Source organism: Nannospalax galili, unplaced genomic scaffold (genome assembly GCF_000622305.1).
Source record: "Nannospalax galili isolate Female #2095 unplaced genomic scaffold, S.galili_v1.0 scaffold915, whole genome shotgun sequence".
Taxonomy (NCBI): Eukaryota; Metazoa; Chordata; class Mammalia; order Rodentia; family Spalacidae; genus Nannospalax; species Nannospalax galili.
Genome location: NW_008336255.1, coordinates 300,764 through 321,590, shown reverse-complemented (window position 1 = coordinate 321,590; position 20,827 = coordinate 300,764). Strand labels below are relative to the sequence as shown.

At 44.5% G+C, this 20,827-nt stretch overlaps 1 protein-coding gene across 1 annotated transcript in view; it reads right to left on the bottom strand.

Annotated features, from left to right (window-relative positions):
- The window catches only part of Dock5 (dedicator of cytokinesis 5), a 220,180-nt gene that overhangs the window by 61,205 nt on the left and 138,148 nt on the right, over positions 1 to 20,827 (bottom strand). The window contains exons 14-25 of the mRNA XM_008830960.3: positions 20,454 to 20,578; positions 16,974 to 17,072; positions 15,371 to 15,443; positions 14,420 to 14,523; positions 13,271 to 13,454; positions 9,544 to 9,641; positions 9,212 to 9,301; positions 7,755 to 7,855; positions 5,228 to 5,362; positions 2,440 to 2,551; positions 1,569 to 1,639; positions 910 to 1,016 (exon numbers count right to left, since the gene is read on the bottom strand). Of these exons, the coding sequence (XP_008829182.1) occupies positions 910 to 1,016; positions 1,569 to 1,639; positions 2,440 to 2,551; positions 5,228 to 5,362; positions 7,755 to 7,855; positions 9,212 to 9,301; positions 9,544 to 9,641; positions 13,271 to 13,454; positions 14,420 to 14,523; positions 15,371 to 15,443; positions 16,974 to 17,072; positions 20,454 to 20,578 (1,299 nt within the window). The remainder of the gene's footprint in view (positions 1 to 909; positions 1,017 to 1,568; positions 1,640 to 2,439; positions 2,552 to 5,227; positions 5,363 to 7,754; positions 7,856 to 9,211; positions 9,302 to 9,543; positions 9,642 to 13,270; positions 13,455 to 14,419; positions 14,524 to 15,370; positions 15,444 to 16,973; positions 17,073 to 20,453; positions 20,579 to 20,827) is intronic.

The following is a 20,827-nucleotide window of genomic DNA, read 5'->3' as shown; positions in this document are numbered from 1 at the left end:
TGGAAGCTAACAACTGTCTGTAACTCCAGTTCTAGGGGATCTAATGCCCTCTTCTGACCTCTGTAGGCATTGCACACACATGGTGCAGTTACATACATGCAGGCAAAAGGCTCATACATGTAAAATAAAAATAACAAATAAATAATTTTAAAACTACAAAGCTTAAGTGCTTTTTCCATGTGTGCACTCCCAATTTCGAGATGGACACAAAGTAAATGTTCATTAAATATTAGTTGAAATGCTCTGATTGATGTTTATGAGAGACCACTGGATATCAGGTCAGCTGTCACGGTGAATGTTTATATAGCACAATAAAGAAGAAAATCTAAGCTCTCGTTCTTAATTTAATAGTGTAAGAGCCGGGCGTGGTGGTGCACTCCTTTAGTCCCAGCACTCGGGAAGCAGAGGCAGGTGGTGGATCTCTGTGAATTCAAGGCCAGTCTGGCCTGCAAAGTGAGTTCCAGGACAGCTGGAGCTACAGGGAGACCCTGTCTCAAAAAGACAAACAAACAAAACAAAGCAAAACAACAACAAAAAACTTAAAACTGAACAAAACACAAGGCTGAGAGCTGCACAAATCAGTCTGCCACGAAGAGCCAGGATTTCAAAAGCTCATTTGCAAAATTTTATTGATAAACTTGGAAATGCTTTTTTGTTTGTATCTTTGTCTTCTTTTCATCCAGTAAACATCAAACAGACAACAGTGCAAGCACACTGTCACATTCAATTTAAATCGCTTGCAAAAATAACCTAAGCCAAATCTAATCTGAGGCACCCACACCAGACGCCAGAGACAGGAAGTACCATACGGAGAAACGTTTGACGTGACACCACGGTAGACCACGCTAGCACGCTTGTGGCCAAGCAGCACCATCTGCATCCCGAGATGCAGCAGGTTCGGAGACTTACCTGGCTGCTGGAAAAGGCTGCTCTCTACTATCTTGGTCATGCAGTTAAGTTTCTGCCGCACTAGCTGGTTGTCGGGAATGCTTTGAATGAACTTGCAGAAGAGCACGCTGGAAGAGAGGCCCGGGGTCAGGGTGTTCCTTTGGCCCAGCCGGAGGCATCCTTCCATGCCGTTTCACTCTCAGCATGGGAAGGTGCACCTGGAAAGCTCCCAAACAACCTAAGACTTGAGAGTGTCTCTAGGGCCTGCATTCCTGTTCCCTAGCGGGCTCTGCCTTAGAACTGACTCTGCCCCAACAGATCAACACATCCACACTGGCCAGCACCTTCCAGGCCTGTCTCAAAACTCATCTTCAGCAAAGTGCCTTCTCTGCAATCTCCACTCTAAGGTCCACTGCACTCCTGACCTTGCATTCCTGGGCTACTTAGGCACAGGGCTGGAAGTGTGTTATTCCACACGTCTTTTGTAGTTAATTTTATGTCTGCAGATCTCATTTTCCCAGAGAGCATGCAAGCCTCTCTCAGGGGCAGGCTTTGTGTGTTCTTTTATCTTTTCCACAGAACTGAGCACAAAAAGGCATTTCCTTAACAGCTGTCAGACCAGAGCATGTGTGGCGGATGGGCTGCTCATGCTGGTATCAAGAAACAAACTGTCTACTCACCTGAGCTCCACGGGATCAAACACCAGTTTGACATCATTAATTATGCTAGGCAGGTACTTCAAAGCTGCCCCCTGCAAGAAGCACAGTAAAGTCAGAGTCGGTGTCCAGGAAGAAAGCTGCAGAATGATGTCTCGGTCCCAGGAGGAAAAGGCGGGGCTTGGGGCTTGGACAGGGAACTGGACACAGATGTCCCTGCCATGAGAATTGATGCCATTGAGCCTAACTTTGTCTACCCTCTCTCCCCAAAATGCAGGAGGCCCAGGCCCTGGCCTTCGCTCCCTGGAGGCTCTGTGCACTTGTAACATACTTTTCTATAGGAGGTGATAATTAAATTCAAATTTCCCCGTCACCATTAGGAGCCAGGAAGAGACAGTAAGGTTCAAACAGGAGCCTTCTAGGATTTCATGCTTCACATTTTACAGAAACTGCTGCTGCTACAGATGATGGTGACTCTGTACTTCTAGAAGGGGAGGGGCAGAGGAGAAAGCTGCCTCCTGTCAGCGCATTGGGATTGGCGCGCTAAAATCAAGGGGTTCAGCAGGGCTCACCACAGCCATTCAAGAAATGTCTAAAGACATAGCTTGTCTTTGGAAAGCTGATATTTGAAAACACAAATGATTGTTAATGTTAAAATGTGGACATTTTCCTTCTCTTCTGTTGTTTGTTTGGGCAGTACGGTGTCTGGAACCCGTGGCCTCATGCATGCTAGGCAAACACTTCAGCACAGCGCCAATATGCTCAGCCCCCTTTACCTCTATAAGTCTTACTAAACTTCTCCGGGCCGCTACCATCGTTCACTCTACCCACTCCCAGCATGGCACATGTTCATGTGGGGCCTTAGAAGAGTCACCCATGAGGACACCAGGCTGACCTTGATCTTGACAGCTTCCTCCAGAGGCCTGTCCATTAGCGCATTGAAAGCAAGAAACAGCTGGCGGATTGAGTTATTAAATTCATCTCCATCTTCACTCTGACCATAAAATCTTAACAAGAAAAAGAAAAACAGATTTTCTCTTGTTAAAAGAAATTTTAGAGTAGATTTGTGGTCTCAAAAAACAACACTAGAGGTCAGTACCTTGCTGGTTACCACCTCTAATTGTGCAAAGATATCTTATGAGGGTACCCTAGGACTGTTTTTAAGGGACTAAGTCAGTCCAGTAGACCAAAAGGACAACAGGATTTGGGTAAGAGAGAGGTGGTCATTTGTAGGTAGAGTCCTAACACAGGCTGACCAAGGAGGACTGTCAGCTGGTAAGGATTCCTCGGGAGCTGTCTGGAGGGCCCAAGCCTGGACATGCATTGATCCTGTGGTTTGCAGGCACTGCTAACAAGCAGAAAAGTAAGAGCAAGTCACTGTGTTAGACATAGCAGGTGAGCCCCACAGGCCGGTCTTCCTCAGTTTACTAACGGGAAGAACAGAGAACTCCCAGAGCAGAAGTCCTTGACAACCAGTCTTGTACACTGTCCGCCAGCATCCTGCCTTCCCTCCTGTCCTTCCTTTCCACTGTCTTTGTGCCATCAAGTCTTGGTCTTCTGAACCGAGGTTTCAGGAAATGTGTGGAAGAACTCAAGCAGAAGGCTCTGAACCCAGTCCGGCCTACAAACCACATCCACTCTCTCTCTACAGCACTGCCCAGGCAGCTGCTGACCTGATCTACTACAGGGGCCTTCGATGCCATTGACAAATACTCACTTTGATTAAGTCCTCAACTTTTCTTTGTAAGATATGCCATCGACCCAGAACTTGCTTGTTTTACCTAAGAACATACTAGAAGGTCTTTGGCTAGTTTCTCCAAAACACAGAAAACTCAAATAGCAATGACACACAGTTGGTCAGTAAGGGGCATCTTCACCGTGTGTTCAAGGGTTGGTATAATGAATTCAGAAGATTATAAACACACTCAAATACATAACGCATGCAGATTTATATTTATATTACTCTCTGTCTCACCCATTCATCTAACACACTGAATAATCCTATCGGAAAATACAAAATTGAAAAGTCTCCAAAGTCCAAAACTTTATGAATGTTAAAAGCCACAAGTGAGGGGTTGGAGAGATGGCTCAGTGGTTAAGAACACTGACTGTTCTTGCAGAAGACCCAGGTTCAAATCCCAGCACCCACATGGCAGTTAACAACCGTCCATAACTCCAGTTCCCAGGGATCCGACACCCTCTTCTGTCCTCTGTGGGCATTGTAAGACACAGGTGCACTTACATGCAGGCATAACACTCATATGCATAAAATAAAAGTAATAAATTTAAAAAAATTTTTTTAAGCCCCAAGTGCAAAGTTCCGTATCTGACATCACATGAGAGGGGTCACAGTCAAAATACTGCTGCACTAAGTAACTGTGTGAAATTACCTTGGATTATGTATATGAGGTATATACAAAACGTAAAAGAGCTTTGTGTCTAGATTTGGATGTCACCCCTAAGATAGCTTATGTCATGAAAATATTCCAACCCCTCCCCCAAATCTGAAATTAGAAACTCTTCTGATCCTCAGCATTCAGTTAAGGGATATGGTAACTAAGGAGTATGAACTCCAATGAGATCATTATTGAATCAGAGGGTCACTGGTACATCTCATCTCACACATTTGGCAGAATTAAAAAAGAACTTGGAGTGGGGAGCTGACTGGTTGCTGCATAAGCAGGAGGCCTTGAGTTCAGAGCCCTAGCACTCAAACAAAGAGCTGGGCATGGCCACATGAGCATATAACTGCCCTACTGGGGTTTGGGGCTGGGGCACAGACAGGAGGATCACTGGGGCTTGCCAGAAAATGGTGAGCTCCTGGTTCAATGAGCGGCCCTGTCTCAATGAGCGGCCCATTGAAAAGGCAGAGAGTGATGGGGAAGGACACCCAATGTTGCTCTCTGGCCTCCACATGCATGCATGGGTACATGTGCATGTACAGAAATGCATACATGATGCACACATATATACAAAACAAAAAGAACTTTGTGATTTAGTTCTAAAAGTGTCTGAAGATCAATATACCTAAATAAAACCCACCTAAGTAAGTTCTTCTGCTCAGTTCTCAGCAGTTCAAGTTTCAGCAAACACCACCTCTGCCCACCCTAACCTCAAGATTGTCTAAGGCCGTTACCTTTCTCTCACTGCCATCAAATCTAACAGCAAATCCAATTAGCTCATCCTCTTGAATCAGCCCATCTCTTCATTTTCATCTAAGACAGAGGCCCGTGTCTCACCCTTAAACAGCCCAGGTGGCCACTAGTTTTGCATAATCCATTTTCTGTACAGGTGATGGAAATATGGAAAGCTAGATTATATTACTTCCCTAATCAAAGTCTCCCAGGGCCTCCTGCCATACTTGGAGTTAGATCCAGACTCCTGGTTTCCACAGGACCCTGTCTCCCTAAGACCCATCGTCACCAATCAGGGCTTCCAGTAAGTGACATATTAAGCCACCTGTACCCATAAGTTCTGATGTCATTACTGCCTTAGAATTCTCTGGGTGCAAAAGGATCTGCCACGAACCTTCCCCAGTGGTCTTAAAGTCCACCGCCATCCTTAACCTCAAAGTCCTGAAGTTTGGCCGTTCCATGACCACCTGTTCAAAGACCTAAGTACAGGCACGAGGAGCAAGGGGGTCCGGGCAAGCAGCACCAGCACCCTACCGCTGTGATCATTACCTCAAGTAGAGCACTCGCGACTGGATGATGAATCGGAACAAGTACTTCAAGGCTTTCAGAGCAGCAAAGAGCAATTCCGTCTTGCTAGAGTCATCAGCATTAGCCACATAAAAGTTCAGTACCTTGGAGAGTTTCCTGAAAAAGGTGAGAGGAAAGTTCTGTCATGGACAACACTGTAGGCTGAGGCCTGAAGCTTGGGGTGTGCTACACAGGAAGGGAAGGTGGCATCCTGATCCTGGGAAGCAGAGATTCCAGCTGTCACTCACACCCTCTTAATAGGTAAACTGACTCTTCTGCAACTTAGTTCCCTCTCTGTCTAGGTTTGGAACTTCTGAGACACACTGGACTATTCTATGAGTGTATTTATATTCCACAAAGCATAACTTTCCTTTGGGAAGGAACTGAAACACAGGATCAAGAAATGAAAGAGTTGGAGCTGGGGATATCGATCGGCAGATAAAACCCTTGTCAGAAAGGTGTAGACTGGATTTGAGATCCCCAGAACCTATATAAACGCCAGGTGGGTGTGGTGGCTCACAAGGCAAACACTTTACTGACTGAGCCATTTCCCCAGCATGAAAGTTTGAATTTTAGATTGCTCTTCATGTGCTAGGGTAGCTCAAGATTTCTAAGGGCACCAATATTTCATTTTTCCATTGAGAATCTGAGGTTTTGATAGAATAGGCTCCAAATCCAAAGGAAACAAGTGTTGCAAATAAACCTGGCAGGTGAGGGCGGTGTGTATGCTGACCAGCTGCTCTCTGGTAGATGTGTATATGTAGCAGGTATGGAGTGGTGCCCTAGTGCAGGGGTGTGGCCTGACCCTCAGCTCTGTGTTCCTCATTGGTGACACTACCCAGCCTGTGTGCTATGTTATGATTTCGCTTCCTTGGCTTGTGAAAATTTACTTAGCAGACAGGTAAGGAACTGCATACTTATAATCCCAGCACTTGGGAGGCAAGAGAATCACAAATTCAAGTTTGCCTGGGGGTCTCATTTCGCCCAGTGTGATTTGGATCCACAGGAGCAGATTTTCTCTGCTGTAGCTGCAGATCGCTTGGAAAGTAAGGGTGCCGCGTGGAGTAAAGCGTGTTGGTGTGTCTGCTGCCTCCCCAACCATGAGGCATTGGACCCACAGTGATAGCTGGTGACTGTGCTACATGGCATCTCCTCTGTATAACTTGCATTTCTGTATCATTGTGAATGGTTAGCTTAGAAAAGAACACTGAGGCTCAATGATACAACCTGATCTATCAGACAGCAGCAATCAATACGATGTGGCATGAGCCACTGTTGAAAGGCCTGCCAACCAATCCCGGCTACATTCCTGTCAGGATCTACCCCATCACTCTGCACAGGAACTGAAAAGCAAGGAGTGGGGGTTGGCAGGCCACATCCAGTGCCATTGGAGGCTGAGCATCCCAGAGAGATGCCTGGAGTGAGCAGAGGTCGGGTCCTTTAATCACAAACTACATAGAAAGACGGTGACTGTATGGAGAAGGGTAAAACCAGTCTCTTTTCTAAACATTTTTATTATTTTTATTTTATGTGTATGAGTGTATTGCCTGCATGTATGTGAGTGCATCCATGTCATGCAATGCCGCAGAGGTCAGAAGAGGGCTTCGGATTCCCCTGGAACTGGAGTTAAGGACGGTTTGTAGCCGCCATGTGGGTGCTGGGACTCGAACTCGGGTCCTCTGCAAGAGCAGTCAGTGCTCTTAACCGCTGAGCCATCTCTCCAGCCCCGAAACCAGTCTCTCTTAAGCAAAAGGAGAAAACCCAAGTCTTCTAACATCTCACATGCAGTCTGATACTCAAAGCACTGTGGTACACGGCCAAGGGCATGACCCGCCTCTCTACTGACTTAGTTTGGCTCAGCATCTCATGCCCATCTCACAGACATCCAGTTCCTCAGATCCTGAGTTTGGTTATCCATTTGGAGATTCTCTGCCTGTCTTCAACTCCCCACTCTGTGCTCTTGGGTTTGTCTTTTTGTGTGTGCTTGTATATGTCCATCGATGTGTGCACATGCACGTGTGTATGCATGTTCAGGTCAGGGGGCTGCACCAGGTGTCTTCCTCAATCATCATCCACTTTAATTTTTGAGACATTGCTTCACACTGGAATGCACGGATTCAGCTAGATTTAGCCAGCAAGCCTCAAGGACCCTTCTGTCTCCACCTCCCTAGAGCTGGGATTACAGGTACAGACTGCCATACCCGGCTTTTTATGTGGGCACTAGAGAGCAAACTCAGGGTCTCAAGCTGGCACAGCAAGCGCTTTACCAATGGAACCATCTCTCCAGCCACAGCTCTTGGGTTTTAAAGAAACACAGCCTTATCCAGAAGGAAGGACTGAGCTTGCCACTTTATCCAGTTTCCACAAAGTCTCCTCTTCCCACAAAGAAACTTAGAACAAAGTTCCGCCCTCTCAGCAGGCTGACTGTGTGAAGGTTTCCCCTTGTTTTCTATGTGTCTAGCCTCAACCACAGATCTAACATCACATAGCTCGCTTGAGTCATACTTACTCATATGCCAAAGTGGCACTGAAGTGCTTGTAAATGTAGGTTTCAAGGACGGGATTAAAATGCTGGAACTTGATGTCTCCGATCAGTGAAATAATGAAGACCTACAGAGGTGAAAAACATCGACTGCTCCACTGCACAACCCAAGCGTTCCATCCGCAAGCTGGATTTTAACCCGGGATGCTTTGCTTTCTGGACCATTTTCCACACCTTTCTATTCTACTACTCAAGCTGAAGTTGTCTTGGGGTTTATCTTTAACGTCAAGAGAGGCTATCACATGTGCAGTATATTACTGTGAATAAATCAACACAAGCCAGCACCCCTGGCTTCAGGAACCTATTGTCTCAAAAGAGTGGAGTCAACACGCTAGTGATTTAAGTCAGAGAAGAAAAGAGGACAGAAGGAAGGAAGATATAAACTCTAATTCTGAGTGTAGCTAATGCAACTTCCCATAACATTTTTCCCGAGTACCCCCCAATGATGTGAACACCACTAGAGTTTGGTCTCCCCATTTCCTCCTTATGGGTCACCTCCAAAGCTATGGGCTACAGAATCTACAAATAATTGCAGCATGCTTATAAAGGACAAAAACGGGCAAAGGAAGAGGCCCTTGGGACCCTTCTCCATGCCCAGGGCTAGCTGCTCTGTCCCACTGGGATTTGTTTCCATGGCCTCTAACCAGTCTCCAGTCTCCTTTCCCCATAAACCTGACCATCACTAAGCTCATCTCAGTGTGACAGCAACGCCTGTCTTCATCTCACATCATTAGCCTTGATGCCACGATCCCCTGCTGGACTTACTGGTTTCCCCAAACTGGCAAACACTACACAGTTGCAATCTGCCTCAATCTGCAGCCCCAACCTTCAGGTAAAATCTTGTTCCGGACGCTCCTCAACAATAAGGAGATGATTGGTCTAGATGTGTCTGCTTCCTCCCTCCTAGACAACACTCCTGCCCTTCCCAGGTTCTCATCACCACATATCCCTGTTCTGATTTCAGTTGTTGCAATGGGCTGAAAACTTCAGCACTGTGTGACGAACCTCACTGTCTGCCAGCTTCTTACCGTACCTAATGAGGCTGGGATTCATCTCTGACCTGTGAGTCCAGCCTCCCTTGCATGACTATACAAGGACATACATCCATAAGCGACAACTTTCCTTGTGAAGGGCATCTCTTGGGTTTTGACTAGAGCATGGTTAAGGAAGTTAAAGTGTCTGCTGATTTCTAATGCAATTAAACCCACTGTTTTCCCTAATAAGAAAGTGACAGTATGTTGAAAAGGTGAGCTGTAACGGAAAATGAAGTTCGGAATAGAAGTCATTTGTTTTCTAATTTTACTTCTGAGAGTTCAGACTAAAGAAATACTTAGATGATACAAATAATTATGCACAATGATATTCATGGTACTTTAATAATACGATCAAAGAATAAACACTAGTGAATGTACTGAACAGCTTACCAATGCGTCAAACACAAGGAAGTCATATGTCTCACTGTCTGACATTTCCATCATTATGTTAAAAAGTGCATCTAGCGTATCTTGCAAGAACTGAAGAAAAACAGAGAAGTTATTTGGGTTTCATTCGGCATCACACAACAGAAATTTGGCAATCATTAGGTTCTAATGGAATAGATGTAAACACGGAGATTTTTGTAAAAATTGGTTCCCTGGCTTAGCCATGAAGATATGGATATGTATATTTACAACTGGTTTAGTCGAATGTGGTGAACCAATGACGCAGTAAGCACGACACAGTAAGTACACTTGAAGCCAGGAAGACAGAGACATACCTTCACTATCTCACCTCCATCCACCTCCATTAACTTCTTCAGGTTGTGCTTAATGTTCTGGGAGTTGGAACGCCAATTTAATAAGCCTAGCAAGTCCACTGGGAAGAAAACCACAAACCACAGACATTAGAAGGCACAATCCAGACCACTGTGGGGCATAGCTGCCGAATTCTCTAGAAAAGATAACTGCTCCGGGACTGGGAAAATGACTCAGTGGGTACATGCACTTGCCAAACAAGCACAAAGGACCTGAGTCTGGATCTCCAGAACCCACATAGAGCTGGACGCAGCAGGGTACATCTGCAATCCCAGTGTTCCTATAGTGATAGCCTGGTATGCACAACAGCGATCGAGAGACCCTGTCTCAAACAAGTGGAAGGCTAGGACTGATACCTGAGGTTGTCCTCTATCCTACACATACAAACCATGGTACACACCTGCTTGAGCACACCCAAACACAGACTCCACATGTACACAAAGATTTTAAAAAGTAACTGCTTCTACTAGTAGCCAACGTAAGAAATGCCTCAGGAATCATTTCAATTTGTCATTTCCTATCTAAGTCAGAGAACACGTTGTGATACTCTTTAATCCTTCAAAGAAAAAATTAGCCACTGATGTACAAGAACAGAAAACACTGACTGGAACTCACATTTCTCAGATGACATCATAGTTATAAAAGCAAACATAAAACACTTGTATGTTTATGCCTCCAATTTCCTGTCTGAGGAATACCTATGTCTGGGTGATTCAGAGGGAAAGAGAAAGTGTGTGTGTGTGTGTGTGTGTGTGTGTGTGTGTGTGTGTGTATAAGCATCAATTCCCTTCAATGTTAGTACTGTACTGCAGAGATTTTGGTTTTTAGATGAGAAACACTTTATGACGTGAAATTGCTTCCTTTAGGCCACATGACTACTGAGGGGTGGTAGGAGAATTTAATTAGTTTTATCTAATTAAATTTAATATTTACATTTATGACATTTAAATATATGACAACTAACAAATGAAGAAATAATGAATTTCATTAGACTGGTTTCTCTTCCTACACGTGTGCAAATATTCTAAAAAAATCTGAAATCCAAAATGTGTCTAGTCCCAAGTACTTTAGATACGGGATATTCATCCTTCACTATCATCACTGTTATTTTAAAAGATGAGGAAACTGAGTCACGGGGAGGTCATGGAAGAGCTGGGACTTGACAGAGGCAAGCTCGCTCCAACTTACTTTGACATATTGAAACAAAATTAGGATCATATGCACAGAGTTAAAGTTTGCCGTGACCTTCACTATGTTTTAAAATTCAATATTTAGTGATCACATATATTTCATCATTTAATTATACTCTAAAATTTAAACAGATTCCAATTATTGGCCATTTGGGCTGTGCAAGTGTGTTGTCTACATTATAGATATCAGGGAACAACCTCTTTGTGCACAGCTTGTTGGAACCAAGTTCAATCTCAGGAGTTAAACTCAACTTCTGTAAATACTATACCCTTGAACCCCTATCAGCAGTTTACTATGTTGATTTTCTTCCATAACTGGAGTTGTGCAATGGGCACAAGTTTGTCATGCCTTCTATGAAGTTCAGAATGTTTTCTGGCTTAATTTTTTTAAAAATTATATATATAATAATAAATAAGTATATATATATATATACATGTGTGTATATATACTTATTAATTTTTATTTTATGTGTATAAATGTTTTACCTGGATGTATATAACTGCCCCACATGTGTGCAATACCTGTGGAGGACAGGAGGGCATCAGATCCCCTGGAACTGTATTTATGAAGGGTTGTTAGCTGCCATGTGGGTGCTGGGAACTGAACCCAGGTCCTCTGCAAGAGCAGCCAGTGCTCTTAACCACCTCTCCAGCCCTGGCTTAATTTTTGATGAGTGAGCTTTGCTTTTCCAAGTGAATCAGCCCTGACCATCATTCCGCTGAGTTTAGCCATGTGTCCAGGTTGAAACACCGTTTTTAATCTCAACCCGGTCATGATTTGTCAAAAGAAACCCAATACTGACCCCTTCTAAAGATCAACCAAGATTGGAACCCGTGTGCCCTCGAGGTGTCAACACTTCCTGGTCTGTCTCTGCACACTCCTAAGACAGAGCTCCTGTTCTGCTTCAACCCAAGTCATCCTCAGGGTCACAGGTCTGCTCCTGTACATACCACAGGGCATACGGAATTGCTAAGCTAGACCCCTGGGCAGTTAAGTCTTGGCTTGCCATTCAGTAGAGCTCCTTTCCTGTGACATTAAGTTAAATGAATAACTGTGATTGTTATCAACTGCCATGTTATATGCAAGAGGTTGAAATGGAGAGCAAAAGTTTGAAGAGAAACAAAATTGAACCTCATTTGAACTCTGCAGCTAATTTCATGGAAAACTCTTGGCTTCTTGGAAACAAAGAAAAAAAATCAGAAAAGGGGAGACTATCTAGGGGACAGAGGAACTCTGCTGGGTGTAGTGGCTCATTCCTATAATATAAACTATTAAACTGGGAGGCTGAGGCAGGAGTATCACTACTAGTACAAGGCCAGTCTGGGCTACACAACAAGACCTTGTCCTAAATAAACAAATAACAAAAACAAGCAGAAGAACTCTGACAGCAAACTTACTCTCTACAATACCTGTTTGGGCAAGAGAATGATCACTGCCAGAATCCACCCCGTATCACCAGCTTCCCTTGTTCCATATGCCACAAGAAACCATATTATTCAAGCCCTTTGCTGCCTTGAAGGAAGGTAACATTAGTAATACACATTGGTTTTACAATATTAAGAGGCATGTGTGAGGACTTGAGATGGCTCAGTGATTACGAGCACTGGCTGTTCTTCCAAAGGACTCAGGTTCAGTTCCCAACACCCAATGGCAGCTAACAACTGTCTGAAACTCCAGTTCTGGGGGATCTGACGCCCTCTTCTGGTCATTGTGGGCATTGCATGCACAGGTGCTCTTACATATATGCAGACAAAATATTCATACACATAAATTAAATAAATTTTTTTTTGGTCTTTTTGAGACAGGGTCACCCCGTAGCCCCAGCTGTTCTGGAACTCACTATGTAGACTAGGCTGGCCTCAAAGTCACAGAGATCCACTTGCCTCTGCCTCCTGGGTGCTGGGATTAAAGGTGTGCACCACCACACCTGGACCAAAATAAACAAATATTTTTTAAAAGCCATTTGTGATAGTTAATTATTTTAATTGTCAACTTGACAAGTTCTAGGATCACCTAGGAGACAAACCACTGGGCATGTCCAGTCTGTGTTGAGGTGGGAAGTCCTCAAAGTGTGTGCCTACTCTAAATGTGGGTCATGTCATTCCATAGGCTGAAGTCTTCAACTGAATAAAAAGTAGAGGGGAGCTGGGCACAGGCATTCAGTACTTTCTGCTTCCTGGCTGTGTGACCAGTTGCCTCAGGCTTCTGTGGCCACACCTTCCCCACCATGACTTTGTACACTTGAACTCTGGGCCAAAATAAACTTTTCCTTTGTTAAGCTGCTTTTGTTAGGTATTTCGTCACAGCACAGGGAAAGTAACTCATACAGCACTAAAGTGCACTGAACTCTGCAGAAGGTCACTGAAAGTAGAATCCAACTGTCTAGCATCCTGTCTCAGAGGACCTGGTTCCACGTGGTCCAGCCCTATGAGTCTCATTGAGAAGTCCTTGGAGGACCAGACAGAGGCTCATGTGTAGCCATGTGGTCCCCATACCTACCATTCTGGGTGAGCTTTGTAGAGCAAATGAGGGTAGCGATCTGAAAACTGTCCTTCGTGCTGTCCTTGCTGGGTATAAAGGTGGCCACGGTTTTGGATGCTAGAAGCTCTTTTTCTTCCATTTCTACTTTGGTCCCAGGCAGGGTCAGGTAGAATTTAGCATCTTCCATTTTCTTATTATCACCCTGAAAGGGAAGGGTGTGAGAAACACTGGAAACTAGGCAACATCTCTCAGATGCTAATAATAAATACCTTCCACCAGGATCACGGGCAATGTTAGCAGAAGCAATGTGGCTTTATCACATTACACACTTAAACCCTTCTAACCCAGACACTGACATCTTCCTGCAGAGTTTGCAGCAGAAATAATTTCATCAAAGAATAAAAATGAAGTAAGTTGTGAAATAAAACAGAATATCTTAGCCTCTGCCAGAAGCAAATTAAATGTATTAGGAAATGGGTTGAGTTTCATTTTCTTGAACTTATAAATGGTCACAGTTATACTTCCCTGGGACAATGGAGGAAGAAATAGCTTGTTCTGCCTTCCAAAACTATTTGTACAAACTAAAGAGATGCTAAGGAAAATATTCATCAGTGAGACACAACTCAGACCTGCCAGCTATGCTCCAGCTACCCTCCCCAGATATTGTCGGGGAAGTGAGATCTCCCAGCACCAACTTTAAACTCTAAAATCTCAGTAGATGCAGCACTCGGCAATGGTGAGGAAGGAAGAATGGGGGCAACAGCCAGGAAAAGTGAAAGGCCCCAGCAGCGAAGAGATGGTACCCCATTCTACGACTGATCCACCCCTAGAATCCAGCCAAGCTACAGCCAAGCACTGTCTGTACCACTCGGATGATGGACAGCAGAGTCAAAGCCCCGCTGCTCTTTTGACAATCAGGACCATGGTACCCTCTGCCCAGAGTCAGATGCTCCCTGAACACTCAACAGTCAAGCAGTTTGTTCTCCTTTGAGAAGGACAGAAAACCACGTAAGGTAGGACCCAGAGTTCTCACGGTTTCTAGACTGTAGGGGGCAAACACATACTTTCAACAAGTTTCTGAAGTTTGCACATGTAAATTTGAAAGGAGCCTTAAAAGCCACATTCAAAAGGAGTAGCTATTTTGTAGCCTGTTTCTTTGAGCATCACCTTATATACCACCAAGTCGTGCCTCCCATCCTGCAGGGTGGTGCCATCTGGGTTCATCAGTTTCACAAAGGCCACACCAAATGCCCGCTCTGATTTATCTCTGGCTGAAAAGATAGAAATATGTGTCTGAGCTGTTTGGATGGACACCAGGAGATGATGACTGTGATGGCTGATTTCACATTTGCTCTAGGATGTGATGTCCAACCACAGGATAATAAACACAGGTCAACAAAGAAGGACGTGCAGGTATATGTGTCCCACCAAACTGAGACTGCCTGATCCTTCAAGTATGGGCTTTTTGCTATACTCCCTGATGAACAGGACCAGCATCCACTGAATCATCTGAATCAAAAATGTGGTACTGACCCATCTCACCTGTCAATGGCACATCCAGCACATCTGTGCAGCCTGGCCTCTTTTTCTCTCCACCACCTGCTCCCACCAGAGGCCGGGACACACTTACCCCCTTCTGTTTACCTCTATAGGCTTGTCCTTCTCTCTCCAGGTCTTTCCCACCCAACACTCTGTCCAGTAGGAGGAAGGACTCCAGAATCAAATCCATTCATGGTAACCTCCCTGCCTCAAACCCTGAAGCTGGGTGTAGGGCCTCATTCATAACCCAGCTTCTTGGGAGGCTGAGGCAGGAGGAACAGAAGCTTGAGGTCACCTTAGGCTATACACTGAGACCCTATCTCAAAAATGAACAAGAGTAATAAAAGTATAGGGCAGGGGATGTAGCTCCATGGCCAAGTGCTTGCCTGACCTGCACAGGACTTTGGGCTCAATCTCCAGCACTGGAAAAAAAAAATCCACTATTCTATTTTCCTGATACCTATGAATTCTGGACTAAAATTGCCAAATGCCTGTATTGCAAGTGTCCAGATTCACAAAAGCACATCCAGCAGCAGTAAACTTTTAATGGAAATATGTCACAGCCCTCCTAGCACTTACATTCCTGAGATGACCTGTGTCGGAAGGTAAATCTTATGTGGCAGCGGGTGACCTCTTCTATAGCGATGAAGACCTGCAGGAAGGTTGCAGTGAGCGTTTATGTATAATAAATGACTATCAACCAAAATGCATTTATTTATTTTTGACATATGACTGTATGCGTTTACCAGGTAAATTGTGATGTTTTGATTCAGATATATACTATGTAATGATCAAATTAGGTAATTAGCATATCAGCCTTTGCTCATAGCGAGTACATTTAAAATCCTCCTAACTATGAGACAATGAGACTCAGATTGAAGTTTAGCATCTTATCTAGGCATGAGAACCCTCAGAGTGAGGCTTGCTATGAGCTTCATTCACAGGCTAAAAGAACTTCAGAGGATGGGCTGGAGAGATGACTCAGCGGTTAAGAGCGCTGGCTGCTCTTGCAAAGGATCCAGGTTCAATTCCCAGCACCTACATGGTGGCTAACAACCATCTGTAACTCCAGTTCCAGGGGATCCAATACCCTCTTCTGACCTCCGTGGGCACTGCACCATATGGGTGCACTTACATACACGCAGGCAATACACTCATACACATAAAATACCCAGCTGTTTATCATAGGTTCAGAGTTTAGACACATAATGAATTTCTAGTATTCAGAGGGACAAGGCCAGGACTTTGAGGTCTTCATAGGACGTCTCCAACTACAAGACAAATAATGTGATAACTAGGGTCTATAAGACAAGAAAAAGAGAAAAGATGGGGCAATGGGGTGAGGAAGCTTGCTGCTGCTGCATACAAAGGGCAGAGCCACAGGTCACAGAAGAGCAGAGTAGGTGGTGACTCATTCAGGAAGTTACAGAGGACTACACAACAGACCATTAGGCAACTACCTAAAAACCCATTTCTGAAGAACTTAGGTAAGCACAATACAGCTGGATGTGGTAGTGCACACCTTTAATCCCAGCAGAGGCAGTAGATCTCTGTGAGTTCATGGCTAGCCAGAGCTACACTATGCAATAGCTGTTTCCTAATCAATGCTTCTGTTTAGAACTTTCTATGAGGAGGTCACGGGACCCTGACAAAGGGTGCTGTGGCAGTCAGTTTGGAAGTGACTTGCTTCAATTGGACCCTAAAATGCTCCGGGACAGCTTGTCTGTTTTAGAGCCACTGTGGGCCAACAGATGCCAGAGCTGAAAGCACTTTGGAATTTGTAAAATCCTTCTTAAAACTGAAAAGAGGCCCAGAAAACTTGGGTAAGGATCAACAAGAAAAACATGTCAGGAAACTGATGGCAGAGTATGAAAGTCTCTGCTTGTCTGGAGCATCTCGGCAGCCCACTGCATCATTACAGCCCAGCCGCAAATGTCTTTTCAAATCTCTACACATTTGTGAATGAGAATATTATCGAAGAATGTTGAGTTCTTCAAATGGATGCCCCGATACAGAACTATGCCCTGATACAGAATATAGCTATCAATTCACCTCTTACTGCACACCAGAGGAAACTTACCTGAACATTTGGAATATGGTAAAATGATCTGCGGTGAAAGAAGACAGAGGAATCTAAACAAGGTTCTATAGCCGAAAGGGGCTGTAAATGGCCCATTCTCACCTTGACCGTCTCATACCAGCACGGCTGCTTGACTTGGTAATAAACCACTGATTTGTACTCTGAAATGCCTTCATAGCCCGCACCAGGGTGAATCGCTTTCTTTGAAGGGAAAGAGATAATTAGGAGACAATACTAGGTCATGAAAAACATGGCAGAAGGTTTCTGGATGAGCGACAACCAGAAATTAATTAAAAAATCAGTGCTTTCTGACAGTGCTCACACTGACAGTGCTCACCCACACTGCATGGTGGGATTCCACTGTGGCCTTGGCGCTGAACACACAGCTTGGGCACTGTGTCCTGCGCAGGTGTCGTACCACACACTGCCTCAAAGACCACAGGCTCAAGACTGCTGCATGCTATGAACTGCAGTTGCTTTTGCTGTGTTTGCGAAGTTTTCTGCTCCTAAACATAATGGTTGAGTTACAGAAACAAAGCCTTTAATGTTTGTGTGATGTCATTCCTTACCGTGTAAATATCAAGTTAGTGTATCTTTAGTTTGGGTGGTGTTAGAACGTTTGATTTTAGGAACTGCTTCCTCGAGTTGCTGGCTCAAGTTTTACAAAAAGACATTAAGTGAATTTTAGTTTGGGATTAAGAAAGAATTTCTGAAATGACTTGGAATATACTTCTGTCAGTTTGTACAAGAATGGCAAAACTTTCACAATTATAAAATCAAAATATCGGGGCTGGAGAGACAGCTCTGTGGCCAAGCGTGCACCTCTCTCTTCCAGAGGATGGGAGTTCGGTTTCCAGCACCCATGTCACATGGCTCACAACTCCCTGTAACTCCAGCTCCCGTGGATCCAACGCTCTCTTCTGGGCTCTGCAGGCACTATACTCACATGTACATACCCACACACAGGGATACATGTACACACAATTAAAATAAAACCACTATCTGAGGAACTATTAGCAATCTGTGGCTGCTGGGAAGGGGCAATTCAGTCTTGTTTAAGGATGGGACTCTGGATAGGTTGGCAAGGCTTCAGGGGGTGAGCCCATACCAAGAGCAATTGGGGAAACAAACCCGACTCTACAGGCTTTCATATATATTCTATATATAATATATATATTACAGGAAATTTAGTGGGGTAGTTAGTAAGGAACATGCAGACAGGGGAGTAGAGCTAAGTATGCTAAAAATATATTGTAATAGTATATGAAATTCATAAAAACTCAATGAAAAAGGGAAAAAATATTGACCAGCTCTGAAAAGGGTTAAAAATTCTCTACATCCTGAGGTATCAAATATTCCACCAAGACTTAATTCATTACCTAAAAATAAACACACATATCCTTGCCATTAGAATGCAAACTTGCTTTCATTTTCAAACAATGGTAAAATTGTATGAATGTCAAAGAATTGCTTTAAAATAAATCACTCAACATTTGGTTTTTATACCTATTTTATACACCTATGTATCCAGGGTCATGTAAAATTTCTTCAGATAAAGGGGTTACATGGCCTGGGGATGTAGCGTAGCATGTAGAGCGCTTGCTTTAGAGAGGCCCTGGCTTCAATCCCCAGCACCTCAGCACCTGAGTATGGAAGCAAATGCTTATAATCCCAGCTCTCCAGAGGTGGAGGCAGGAGGATCAGAAGTTCAAGGTCATCCTTGATTACAATAAGTTTGAGGCCAGTCTGGATGACATGACACCTTGCCTCAAACAAACAAAAAACTAAAAAGGAGGGGGGTGGTCATTAGTAGAAAAGTTTAAGAAGCTCTGCTCTAGAATAGTAAGAATATTCCTCAAAGCCTGCATGCACCCCACTCCCAACATGCCTGGTGCAGGTCTAACCCTGGCATCTGTATGCTGATAAATTAAGGGGCTGAAAAAAGACCAAGACGGACTTTCTACCCTTTTTTTTAAAGGCTTAAGTTATGTGAATGTGGTAACGAAAAAGGGACCCAGCGCCTGATGAATGCTGGCCTGGCGACTGGTAACTCTCCTCCACCCTCAGACATGTTCCCTTCCTTTCCTCCTCCCTCAGGGAACAGAGCCCTGGTGACCATGACTGTGCCGTAAGGGGCTGAAAAAAGACCAAGACGGACTTTCTACCCTTTTTTTTAAAGGCTTAAGTTATGTGAATGTGGTAACGAAAAAGGGACCCAGCGCCTGATGAATGCTGGCCTGGCGACTGGTAACTCTCCTCCACCCTCAGACATGTTCCCTTCCTTTCCTCCTCCCTCAGGGAACAGAGCCCTGGTGACCATGACTGTGCCGCACACGTTGGAGTTCTGCTCTCTGAGCAAACAGAACTCTCCCTCTGGTCTGGTCTGCATTCTGCAGTAGGAACACAGGACTTGGTACAGCATGTTCAATCAAACTCAGGGCTGTGTCTTTTTTTATGTAGTTTGGTAGAGGCAGGCCTTCCAAACAGGTTACTAAAGCTATGAAGTGGCCGAGTCAGAAGACATGTGCTTGAACTCTTGGGGCATGTGGAAGGCTCTATCAACAGCATGAAGACAACACCCCCTTCCTGTGCTCCCAGCAATTCTTCAGAGGCCTCGGACACAGAATTCGACTAGGGTTAGTGGATTTTTGGACGGCAGTCCTTCAGAGCTGTTAGTGGTGACAGGGAAGTGGCAGACCTCACTGTGCTGTACCCACAAACACATACACACTAGGTCGTCCAGAAAGCTTTGTGAGCCAAGAGCTGCTGTTGTGGATTCCAACATAATTAGGTAGCAGGATAGAGGCCTCCAGGGTCACCTCTGGCCTCTCTGAAATCAGAATCAAGACTTCCTGGTCTATAGAGACAGAAAGCTGCTAGAGTCAGAAGAACTCTGGAATAGAAGTCAGAACAATGGCCTCCAATGTCTGTGTCTCCAGACAAATGAAATCTATTCAGGCTGCACATTCCTGACGACTAAAATTAGAGAGCAGAGACAGCTAACCGGCACCCAAGGGTCCCTCCAGCTTCACAAGGCTCCCTCAAGCAGTCTCCCTCGCCTCCCCTTGCCCTAAAGAAGGTGGGTGCCTTTTGAGGCCTCTGGGATGCTCCTGCCATCTTGCCCAAGCAATAAAGAAGCCAGAAGGCTTGAGAACAACAGGGAGCCTAAGAATCTGAGCTTCACACTTGAAATCACCAACGGCCAGAAATATTTCTCACCATAGGAGAAATAACAAAATGAGTCTAGATGGTTTCTGTGGTAAATCCAGTAACCGCTTATCACGGATTTATCAGATTTTATATTTTCTTTTTTTTCCCTTATGAATAAGCATTGGACATACTGACACGTGCCCGTAACCCCAGCACTCAGGAGGCAGAGGCAGGGGGATCACAGGTTTGAGGCCCGCCTAGGCACCTAGCAGATTCTTTCTCAAAAAACAAGAACAAAACAACAACAAAAACCCTAGAGAAGGAAAACTGAACTCTGCTGAGGGTTCAGAATCCAGTAAGTAGTCTATTGCTACTAGGTGATAAAAGGTGTGGCGGTGCGGTGCGGTGGGCTTTGGAGGGGATGCCACATACCTCTAAAAGGTTGCCATCCTCATCAAACACAGACATTGTCACCTCCACATTCTTGGGTGTCTTCTTCTTTCCTTTGTCAAACTCCCCATGGATCAGGGTGACATAGATGTCATTTCGAACATCGCCTGCAATATGTCAAGCTTCCAGTGAGTTTTGCTAAGAGAAGTCATTTCAAAGTTTCAAGATAGAATAACACCAGAGAAACTGCACAGGAAACAGTCCCATGACCATGGCCCATTTATTCTATAAAAGCTTCTTACCTGTGTACTGTTCTCTCATTCCACCATTCCCTACATACCAAGATGCCTTTGAACCGCAGGTTTTGTAAAAATTAACTTTATAAAAGTCTGTTGTTGACTACTATCCTCAGGCCT